The sequence below is a fragment of the Elgaria multicarinata genome, chromosome 1 (genome assembly GCF_023053635.1).
Source record: "Elgaria multicarinata webbii isolate HBS135686 ecotype San Diego chromosome 1, rElgMul1.1.pri, whole genome shotgun sequence".
Lineage (NCBI taxonomy): Eukaryota > Metazoa > Chordata > Lepidosauria > Squamata > Anguidae > Elgaria > Elgaria multicarinata.
The window spans coordinates 26,983,054-26,995,083 of record NC_086171.1 but is presented as its reverse complement, the minus strand read 5'-3'; the positions used below and the strand labels follow the sequence as shown (position 1 = coordinate 26,995,083).

The 12,030-nt window shown below is 41.6% G+C and overlaps 1 protein-coding gene across 4 annotated transcripts in view; it reads right to left on the bottom strand.

The window, feature by feature from the left end:
* Nucleotides 1-12,030, bottom strand: part of SVIL (supervillin) — a 133,108-nt gene that overhangs the window by 116,636 nt on the left and 4,442 nt on the right. Inside the window, exon 1 of one of the 4 annotated variants that reach the window (XM_063125196.1) lies at nt 11,409-11,466. The exons of 1 other annotated variant lie outside the window; for it this stretch is intronic. In XM_063125196.1, coding sequence (XP_062981266.1) covers nt 11,409-11,451 — 43 coding nt within the window. In that variant the 5' untranslated portion in view covers nt 11,452-11,466. Of the gene's footprint in view, nt 1-5,923; nt 6,091-11,408; nt 11,467-12,030 lie in introns of those variants that run through there. 2 more of the 4 variants (XM_063125217.1, XM_063125226.1) reach the window with 2 other exon arrangements.

The window sequence follows — 12,030 nt, the reverse complement described above, 5'->3', positions numbered from 1 at the left end:
AGACTTTTTTTCCATGAAGACTTCCAGGAGCACTCTAAGGAAGTTTCCAGATGATTTCTGCATGCATGCACATACACATACCCACACATATACACATACCCACCCACCCACCCACCCCCACACACACACACCAGCAGTTATTTGGTTGTGGTGAGGGATTTAAATGTAGCTCTCCTCCTTAATGCTAGCACTAAGCAAAAGTATTTTTCACAATAAAGGTACAGTTTTGACAGATTTAAGGACTCGAGTTTCAGAATACAGGAATATATCTATAATGAGGAAAATTCAGAGATCACAAGAAGAGCAGGCTTAAGCCTTAGAGGCTTACATTCGCTCAAAAATCTTCAAACAGAGTGAATTTCTAAGCCTCTCTCTGACACTGGAGGTGTTTCTATGATCTCCTCAAGGGCTGAGCAATCAAAATGGAGGGCAAGACAAAATCATCTGGCAGAGAAGCAGTCCAAGGCAGTCAAGACAACCGAGGCTATAGCTCAGTGGTGGACCATCTGCTTTGCATGCAAATAGTCCCAGGTCCAATCCCCAACATCTCCAGGTAACACTAGGAAAAATGCTGGTCTGAAACCCTGGAAACATTAGGGGAAATGGGCCAATGGTCTAATTCAGTCTACAGCAGCTTCCTATGAACAGGGGAGTGGATAGTAAGACCAGGGCTGGATCTACACTACTGTTTTAAAGCGCTTTATAACAGTTATAAAGCACTTTAACTGCTTTAAAGCGCTATAAAACTGTTATAAAGTGCTTTAAAGCAATAGTGTAGATCCGGCCCAGCAAGGCTAAATTTGGTCTTTATTTTTAAAAACTTTCCCACCATAGCGCAATGTGTTTAATGATATCTCCACTGAAATTAAGGGGAGATGGAATGAGGTCACAGCCTAAAAATGCCTGGTGGGGAGCAAAACACAACTAGCCACTGAAGCCCTTGGCGGCAAGAAGGTCTGCAGCGGTGGGCTGCTTTTTGCCACCTACCAAGTATTTTCAGGACTGCAGCCTCTTTAATATCCCCATCAACTGCAATTGAACTATTTCAACATTTTGCAAATAAAATTAAGCAAAAATAGGGGGGAAATTAGTTTTTCCTTCTCCACCCAATCCTCTTTCATCCTTTTTAAAGCTAACTTCTGGAGTAGGCCAAAGAAAACCAGGTTTATTTCATTTCAACCATAGATATACTTGGAGACAGTTTTGCATTAAGTCAACAGCTTGCATGTTTCTACATTAGCATCAGATGTCTGCATGTACGTTTTTTTTCAACTAAATGCCATTTAGGCCAACATTATTTTCTGGCTGGGTTTCTACATGAGAGGTTTTCAGAATTAGATTGGAGTGAAGTATAAAACAAGCAGGTATCCCAGAAGTAAAAAAAAAAGAAGTATGTTTGCCTTCAGTCTCTTCACTGACAGATAAACTAGCATCTGCTATGTGCCCTAATCATGCAGGGACATTATCCAGCTGCTGCCAGAAGGTTTCAGCTGCATTCTACCAGCTGGATTTCAGCTGGATAATAGCAGCAGCAATAATCTTGATGGATGATAAATGCTATATTTGCCAAATTAATCAGAAGGAAAATTGAAATTTGAGTGTCCATGTCTTGCTGCTCTGTGCACACAGTGGCTAAAGTTTTATCTATTTGGAATATTAAAACTGAATACAACTTTTGGAATGGACCTCAGTCTAAATAAACATTTTGGATTATTTTATAATTTGTGGGACTCTCTCTACAAGTACACTCATCACTTTTCTCTCTTTCTTTCTCTCTTTCTTTTTTGCACTGCCAGGATTACAGAAGCACTTCATCTGTGTTTATAATGCTTCTTAAATTACACACCCTGGAAGAAGAAAATGGGACAGTCCGTCGCTCAGATTCTTTCCGAACCCAGAGCCAATGATAGTCTCAGTTTGCTTCCAAAGGTAATTTATACCACATGTGAAAGTAGTTATCTGAAATCAGACAGCATTCAGTTTTGCCCTCATTTGAATCTCTACCACAAGACATCTTTCATTTCTCACTAGCTGCGAACTCTAAGTCCATTGTTTAAACCAGGAGATGATTCATGCTCCAAACGATTATCAAGGTTACAGATACGTATTTGTCTTCCCAGGAACAAAGACCATCACAACAACATTTCTCAGTGTGAGTTGAATTGCTGAACTGAATGTGGCCCTACCAGCCATCTCAGGTGCTTGACAAACCTCTTCTTTTCATATCCCCAGGCACATGGTGAAAGCAGAAGATTTCCTGAGTCCCTAATGGGCTGGCATACCGGTTTGCAGCATTATGTTCAGCTTGGTGGGTCACAAGTACAGTAATGCTGCTCTAGCATTTGTGGAAGGAAAGCTGTTCTGGAATAATATTAATCACATAATTTTTGCATAAAGGAAATGAAAGGTTCTCTTAAAAGAGATCAACTTTTAACTTTAACTTTTCAAGGAAAGGGTACACACAAACCAAGGCAGTAGGGAAATAAATGTGACACATTTCTGCTGAAGAGAATTCAATACTGCAAAATTCTCAATATTTATAGATTGGCAAACTTTTCTTCTCGTTTGACTTAAAGATTTTTTTAAAAAAACACACACACCCTGAAATCCCCCCTTTCTCCCCCTTTCCTTGACAGGAGCTGCTCCAACAATAGCACCATCATACTTGACAACAGAGAATGACATCCTTCTGCACTGGGAAACGATCCACTAACCACATATAAACAAGAAAAAACACAAGGCCTGTTATGTTGCTGCTTCCCACTTTACAAATCCCATTGAACAGATGCTGCAAATTCTGCAAGTCAATCCACAAGTGCATGTTCCCCACCCCCAAACAACAATTCATGAGTTTGATCCAGGGTTTGCCTTCTACTGATGGGATGGATCCACTCACAGGAGCTATATCCACCCAATTCTGGGAGGTTCTTCTCTCCCACCCACCCCACTGCCTCCACGTAAGAGCTCACCCCATTGAGCTGGGTCCCCTGGCCCTCTGTGTAACATTTTCAGGTGGCTGGAGGTGCTTCCATGGGGAGGAGAGTTTCCACCAGCCCAATTACACATGCCTAAACTTGGATCCAACCCATTGGCCCTAATATACTCCAGGCAAAGACACTGCTGACTGAGCCAATGGGGCTCCACTGAGTAAAGTAGAAGAATGATCAACTAAACTGTCTTGATGTTTGAAGCATTAACTGCCTAGATGTTGTAGTGCTCTATTGGAATTCACGTGCTCACTATCAGTGCACACGGGGTATTATGTGTGACCCATTCATATGTGAGTAAGTCTACAAGTGTGATCCACCCACTTTCCCTCCTCCAAAAGGGAAATGGCGCAAATCACATACAGATTTGTATGTGTGGAAGCTCAAGTCATGCCTATCTTCTTATATTGCAGACAATTCCCAAGCATGTTCAGTGCCGAAAGAGCTTTTAGTTCTTTCATTTGCATTTGCTGATTGCTCTCTTTCTCCCTGCATTGCAAATTTCAATTTAATGTTATCAGTCTGAAACTAGGCTGCACCTGATCCCTCCATTCAGGTCACTGGCTGAGATTTAAGTCCAGCCACTGAAATGCGAGTCCTGCATAACATGGCCTCTTAATGCCTGTGCTGGATGTCAAGATGCTTAACATGCTAATAGGTCTTGTGGCTCTTCCCCCCTCCCCCCCGCCCACGAGCTGTTTGCTTCTCTACTCCTATTTCACTCTCTTTCATGTTTTCTGGGTTAAATCAACAACAGCATTCTCAAGTCTATCCTTTGGAAGAGCATTTTCATTAGTTAGCCTTTGAGGTCTAAGTTTGCTCAGTCAATTGTTACAACATATCCACAGACTCAAAGCCTGCCAAAAACCGGCACAACTGCAGCATCTATATAAAGCCTGTGACAGATTATTCTGTGAAGTTCAATATCACGACCCATCTTAGTAACACCACAAATACTTTCAAGTTTCCATCCATAATCAAAAGATCAGAACTGAATAATTCATGAGGCAGCCAAATCATTTCTATTTCCAGAAAACAGCATTAATTCACTGACTGCTCTACCTTCCAAAAACAGTTGCACAGCCAACAGCACCTATGGTATAATTCGCAGAGTGTTATTTCATACTCCAAGCTCACAGGAGACGTCATAGGCTCACTCCCCAACACAATAAACATTACATAGACTTTAGAAAAAAAGATTCACACTATGCAAGAAAGCAGGCTGTGATCTATAAACGTAGCCCAGGGCTTGTCACAGTGCATCACACTGCATCCTGCCACCAACTTTTGGTAATGGGCTGGATGAGGGAAACTGAATCTTGGCAAGGCGGAAGCCCTGTGGGTGAGTGGTTCCCGAGTCCAGGAAACAGGCTCCTTGCATGTTCTGGATGGGGTTGCACTGCCTCTGAAAGATCAGGTTTGTAGTTTGGGGGTACTCTAAGATCAATCTCTGTCGCTGGAGGCTCAAGGGGCCGTGGCAGCTCGGAGTGCCTTTAACCAGCTTCGGCTGGTTCACCAACTACGGCCTCTCCAGGACAGGGATAGCTCGGCCACAGTGGCACAGGCATTGGCAACCTCAAGATTGGATTACTGCAACGCGGTCTATGTGGAGCTGCCCTTAAAGCTGCTCCGGAACCTGGAGCTAGTGCAGAATGCTGCAGCTTGGCTGTTGTCTGGAGCTGCCCTTTTCCAGCATGTAACTCCTCTGCTGAGGGAACCGCACTGGCTGCCTATTCGCTACCGGGCCAGGTTTAAGGTTCTTGTACTTGTGTGCAAAGTCCTAAATAACTTGGGACCAGGATGCCTGAGAGAGTGCCTTCTCCCCTACCAACCTGCCTGGTCACTGAGGTCATCCGAGGGCATGCTTCTGGTGGTTCTACATAGACCCATCCTCTGATTTGAGTCTACCAGGGGAAGAGCCTTCAGCGTGGTACCCCCCCCTGGAATTCCCTGCCTCTGGAGGTCAGGCAGGTGCCAACTTTGTATTCCTTTCGGCGCCTCCTGAAAATGTCATTATTCCAGGAAGCCTCTCCTTAATGACCAGCCATGGTTCGCTGTACATTTTTCTTCTTTTAAAACCTATTTTAAAATGTTTTATTCTGGATTTATTTTATCTTGTACACCGCTCTAAAATTTTCAATGGGGAGCGGTATATAAATATTGTAAATAAAATCAATAAATAAACTTTCCAGTGCTGAGAAGTCCTAGATTTACCGGTGATTTAGAGGCCACGTGATCTACAGGTTGTGAGGCTGCCAACTCTTATTTGCAGCTTGTGGGACACAAGGTTTATAGCAGTTTTCCCCAACCTGATGTCCTTCAGATGTTTTGTACTACAACTCTCATCATCCCTGAACAGTGGTCATGCTACCTGGGGTTGCTGGTAGTTGTAGTCCAAACCATCTGGAGGACACCCAGGTTGGGAAAGATTTGTTTATAGCAAAATGGTGATGGAGGCCTGTTACAAGGATCAGTCATGGCTATAGAACAGCCTCTAAGCCATGCTGGCTCCCAATTTCAGAAGGGGTTTGCTGCTGCAAACTCAGCTGCCTGTTGTGAGTACATCAAATATGATTGTGTCATATTTGCACTCTAAATATATTCTCTCGATTTTAATTTCAAGTTGTATCATTGTTTAATATAGCAAATACAACATTCCTACTTGAATGTGAGCCCTGCTAATATTTATTCCAGTCCCATAGTAAAGCTTTAATTTATACTTTTCTATTTTCCCTATCAATATTTGTATGGATGGCAATATTATCGTACTAAAAGTACCAATTCTAATTTGCTTATGCCAATTTTCAGCTGGAACACAATCTTGACATTCAAGTTATAGATATAAACAAATCCTCGCTTCATTCAAAAACTTTCAAACTCAGACATGTGATTATTTTATTTCTTTAAATGGTTTTGGGGTCTTTAAAAATGCTTACCTACTAGTCCTGATAAGAGGAAGAATTATGTTCTTCAGTCTGACAAGAGAGTAGACTCTTTCCCAGGGAGGAAATGCAGAAACTTAAGGTAAGTTTTCTTCATCACCAGCAATGCTTCTGGAAGTTGAGCAGTCAGAGATCCTTCTACACTGGTACATTCTCAAAGCTGTATCTCATCAATAATTATAATTAATACCAACTGTAAGTACTTTACATATATAAAGTTGACCAATGAGACAAACTAGAATACATACTACAGAAGAATGTAAGAAATGCTGACATTCCTTAGTTCTCCCATTTTACTTGGATGATAAACCCAGTCAGCAAAACTGCATAGTAAATTATAATATCCATGATTAGAAAGAACATGCTTTGCAGGACCCTAAATATGTTGACTGGTTAAGTTTATTTCCAGGGTGGATCTGGATCTGTTTAACATATGGTTCATGAACTGCATTCTCCACCACCTCACCAAAGTAGATGTTCTCATCTGGTGTAAAAGCTGCTTAGATTGAGCCCTTGACATACTACTAAGCCAATGCTCCACACCCAAATTCATGTGGAAGAGGCCGATGGATTGGCTACATCCTCATGCTAGCATTGTATCTCTTGCCAGGTTTCACCGTATCATTCAAGGTTATCCATAGAAACAGGAAAATACTGAACTACCACTGAAGATGGCAAATTTTTGATTTTGTTTATTATTAGGTATTTTTACCATTGTGAGTGGCACCGTTTCAATTTTTTCTATCTTGGGCCATTACCAGTGATATGTGAGTGAGCCCACAGCACTGGTTTTCTGTCCTAAATCTGGTGTCCTCCAGATGCATCAGACTACACCTATCATCATGCCCAATGGCTGATGATAATGGGACTTGTAGTCCAACAGATCTGGCAGTTGCGAAAGTCTGCAGTAATACATAATCACATAGCTGCTTTTCCCCCCCTGCAAAGGGAATTCCAAATGCTTGACTACTATGCTGTTCATATATACACTGATCTACAATGGATGTGATGACCTGGTGCCACTTCACCCCATCCCTAACCTGGGTTAGAGATTTAGCATTACTATTGTCCTAATAATTGTTACTGTGTCTCTTTGATTAGTATAACACACTGCAACTCCTTCGGGTGTTATTGAGAATATTCTTGCCAAGAGCAAGTCTCTGCCATATGTATGATTAAACTCAGAGAAACAAGTCCGTGCTGGGAGTGGGGTGGGTAAGAATTACTCATGCTTGACAAATTGGCTTTTATTTTTCCCTGGCAGGTTCAGTAATTGGCATTTCCTCTTTCACTTTGAAGAAATGTGTCGTGGAGGAAGGGCTTTTTATCATTACTTGCCACTATTTAAAAACAGCCAACCACCATTTGGTCCTGGAAGCACAGCATTAAATTATAGCATTTTTGTTCTTGGGATGTATTCATAGTAGCTGTATCTTACACAAGAGTGCTATAGCCAGTGTGGTGTAATGGGTAAAGTGTTGGACTGGGAGTCGGGAGATCCAGGTTTTAGTCCCCACTCAGCCATGGAAACCCACTGGGTGACTTTGGGCCAGTCACAGACTCTCAGCCCAGCCTACCTCACAGGGTTGTTGTGAGGATAAAATGGAGAGGAGGAGTATTATGTCCACTGCCTTGGGTTCCTTGGAGGAAAAAAGATGCAATATAAATGCAAAAATAAATAAATAAATAAATAAATAATTTGGGAAGGGCTAATAAGTTAGTGCAGTATAGCAACCTTCTCCATACTGGTGCACTCCAGATGTTTTGGAGTTCAGGTTCCATCAGCTCCAGCTAACATGGCCAATGATCAGGAATTCTGGGAGTTTCAGTATTAAATATCTGGAGTACACTAGGTTGGGAAAAGCTGTTGTACAGGTTAAGCCTTCATTTCCTCAGGAAACAAAGACTTAACCTCTCGTATCATTTGTCCAGTGACAACGCACTACATAGGCCACAGAGATTTCCCTTGTTGCTGTTACAAATTATCCAGGATAATGAAGAGACTACCTAGAGGTCTACCTTTTAATCAAATAAATCAGAAGAGAAGCATACTATTAAAACAAGGCCAAAAGAAGGGAAAAAACACATATTAAAATGGCAGCTGTAGTGACACTAGTCAACCTGAGAACTGCAATGTAAGAAAGAGGGCATAGATTCATATAGAAAGCCTTTTTCTAAAGTTCCTGGAATATGCAAAAAGTTGTAGCCAATACAATTTGTTTATCAACAGGAAGTGACAGTTTCTGGTAAAACTGAGATGCCCTTTGCATGCACAACTGGCAGCCTGGAAGCCACTGCCTTTGCATGAACTACTACCACCCAGGCAGGGCCAATTGTGTAGGAAAAAAGTTACTGCCAGGAAGAAGGTTGCGAATCCCATGGACAAGACCTAAACAATTGACCTTGTTAGTTCAAAGGCCCCACAGTGTGGATTCACACCACTGAAGTGCCTCTCATGCTACTAGAGATCTCTCAATCTCTCTGTGTGCTGTGTTACAGCCGGCCATTAAGTTTCCAGAAATGGCAGTCAGCCATTGCTTCTTTGCCCCAGAATATGAGGTGTTGACTCTGTTCAGACGACACAATAAGCCTTGGTGGTTAAGCATTTTGAGCTAAACATAATGGCTTAGCACATCGTGCCAGCATGTCTTAGGGCTTGTTCAGACAACACACTAAGCCATGGTGGAGCCACTAACCCTTTTGCAGCAAATGGTCAGTGAGCATGTTTAAACCAGTTTAAGTACTTCTTCACACAGTGCATAGTTAAGCTATGGAATTCACTCCCACAAGATGTGGTGATGGCCACCAATTCCAATTGCTTTAAAATGGGGTTGGATAAATTCCTGGAGGAGAAGACTATCAATGGCTCCTAGCCCTGATGGTTGTGGGCTATCTCCAGTATCCGAGGCAGTAAGCCTGTGTGCACCAGTTGCTGGGGAACATGGGTGGGAGGGTGCTGTTGCATTGTGTCCTGCTTTGTTGGTCCCTGGCTGACAGCTGGACTAGATGGACAGTGCTGGACTAGATGGACCTTCAGTCTGATCCAGCATGGCACTTCTTATGTAGCCACCATGGTTAGGAATGTTTCACACAGCACGCTAAATCATGGTTCACATGACACACTAAGCCATAATGTTTAGGTCAAAATGCTGAAACACCATGGCTTAGCGTGTCATTTGAACAGGATCTTAGTGTGTCACGCGAACCATCCCTAACCATGGTGGCTACATAAGCACAGTTTAAACACTCTCACTAACCCTTTGCTGCAAAAGGGTTAGCAGACTAACCATGGCTTACTGTGCCAACTGAACAGGCCTGTTATCTGATGCCTGCAACACCTACCAGTGATTCATTTAGTCTGCACTCATAATTTTGACAATGAGTCTACACTGTAAATCTCATGACAACAAGATCTGGCCTAATTTTTGAATGTTTCAATTTCTTTCCTTGTCCCCTGCCTCTGATACCATTTAGCATGATGAAGAGTTCTGTAGAAATTGAAAATTTGTGGTGTTTTATTTTATTTTATTTTATTTATTATTGCATTTTTATCCCACCTTTTTTCCTTCAAGGAACCCAAGGTGGTCTACCTAATTCTCTTCCTCCTCTCCATTTTATCCTCACAACAACCACCCTGTGAGGTGGGTTGGGGTGAGAGTCTGTGACTGGCCCAAAGTCACCCAGTGGGTTTTGATGGCCGAGTGGGGACTAGAGCCCAGATCTCCCGACTCACAGTCCGACACTTTAGCCACAACACCACACTGGCTCTTTGGTTGGTCCTAGTAAAGGAATTGCCCTGGATATTCTATTCAGGGACCAGCATGGTTCTCTTTTTTTTTTCCTGCTAGTGGGCATGCATGTGAAGTTGTCATCCTCATGTATAACATTCCTCATTGAATGAACTTGTGTGGATTGTTTCGATGTTATCAAATCTGCTTTTATTTATGAATGTGAAGGTTCTACTGATGCATATTAAATATAGGGCTGAAATAAAAGATCCCTACAAGAAACTGCCCAAATTCTACATTCTCTTTGCCTCACTTTTCTTATCTTCACAATTCTGTTTCTGCTCAGGAATGCCATTCTGTTGCTTACAAGGGGACTGTCACACTGACTAACCTTTTCTTTTCAGCCTGTTTTCATTTCCCATCCAGTTAATAAGTTTCAAAACTGGTGTCACTTTATGACAACAGGCAGTTTGCATGCAATGAATAATACTTAGTATTTATACATTTGAAATGTTTGAAGTGCTTCACATCTGTACAACAGCCCTGCGAGGTAGGGCGGTATTACCACCATATTGCAACGTCAGTGGACAGAGCTGGAGATAAGATAATAATAGCTTGCCTAAAGCAATCTAGTGAGCTTGTTGTTGAGATAAATTTTGAACTCACAGCTCATTCTTAGCTAATACAATAAGCAAATGTGTATCACATTTAAGTGAATATAAGCTAACATTCCTCCTTTCCTTTCATTAACTCCCCAAAAGGATGCGGATTATTAATTTTGTGAAAAGAAGTACCAGTACACCCAGTTGTCAATTCAAAGATCACAAAAAAAAAAAAAAAAAGGGGGGGGGGGGTTAAGCACAGCCAGAACATGAGAAGTGGCCTAACATTAAACTTGCTGGCAGTGGGTGGAGTGGAACTTACTTGCAGTTCAAAAACACCTTTTATACCATTCAGTAAACACTGTATCAATGTCCTATTATACAGAAAATATTTTCTATAGCATTTGTACTCTGGTGTATCACACAAGTAGTACAGGCCAAACCATTTGCATTTAATTTTCACACACTTCACACAAGAAGGCATTAATTGGCAAACTTTCCATTTACAGTGAAATTAACTCACCCCATAGGCGAAAAGAAGAAAAGAGATGTAAAATGCCTTCAATGACTAACATGCACAGGCTCCAGAGGGAGGGGGAGAATCACTTGCATTTCAACCTGACAAAGCCTCAAACATTCTCAAGCAACTGGCTTTGAAAAGTTTTGCAGTCAAACATTTTAGGAAAAGAGATGTTACTTACTTCAAACTCCTGTGGTTGGTGTGTGGGTGTGTGCACGCGCATGTGTGTTTTTAATCCTTGCCTGGTTTTTTTAATGCAGGAAAAAGAAACGTTTTTGCACACACACAAAAACTGTCCTACTTTTTTTATCCAACAGTAGAAATTAGGCTTCAGAAGAGTCTCCTTGCTTCAGCTAAAATTTATCTCCAAAACAAATATTCAGGTACTAAGAAAACAGGAGTGACACATCACACAAGTTGCTAGCATTCAGGCTTCACAAGTACAACTGTGGCCAAGATGATTCAGACAGATGAATTTAGAACGGTGCTTTCCAACAGTGTGTGTGTGTGTGTCTGTGTGCGTGTGTGTGCACCCAGCTGAGTATGTATGCAAAAGCTATATTCCAGGGACTGAAAGACTGGACCAAAGTGTTACAGGCAAAAAAATCCCTTTAAATGTTCTCCAGCACCTGAAATCCACAAGAGAACAATTCCTTGGTTCAGCATTTCCATCCATCATTGGAATTCCTTCACAGACAACTATAGACTCTTCAACCTTAGAGGTCTAAGCCAAATGCAGTGTGGTAACTTCACACAGGACCAACCTTTTATGGGCTGAACAGTGGAGCTTTGATGCCAGCTAATCTACCATAAATAGCTCTTGAAATGCAGAAGGATCAGCTCAGCTGTTACAACAGGCCCAGCCTGCAGCTCCTTCAAACCCTATTCCACTGTCAAAATTTTCAATCCTACTTTTCAAATTTTCTGAATTTTCCAAACAAAACAAAAGGCATACAAATAATAATAATAATAATCAACCGAGGAAAGAAAAAACAGTCAGCCATATGGAAGAGGAAAGCCTTGGAATGACAGGGTGAAAGGAAAGAGGAAGAAACTTGCAGCAAAGAAGAAAAAAGATAAACTGTAAGGTCATAAACATTTTAGTAAGTCAATCATTTAATACTGTTACCCAATTCACAGTTACAGGCTGTCCCTGCCACTTCACACTATATAAGTCAATTATATTGGGGAAAACAAAGGTACTGAGAGATACAATTGTAAAACTTAAACACTAGGCATTGTTAGTTACTA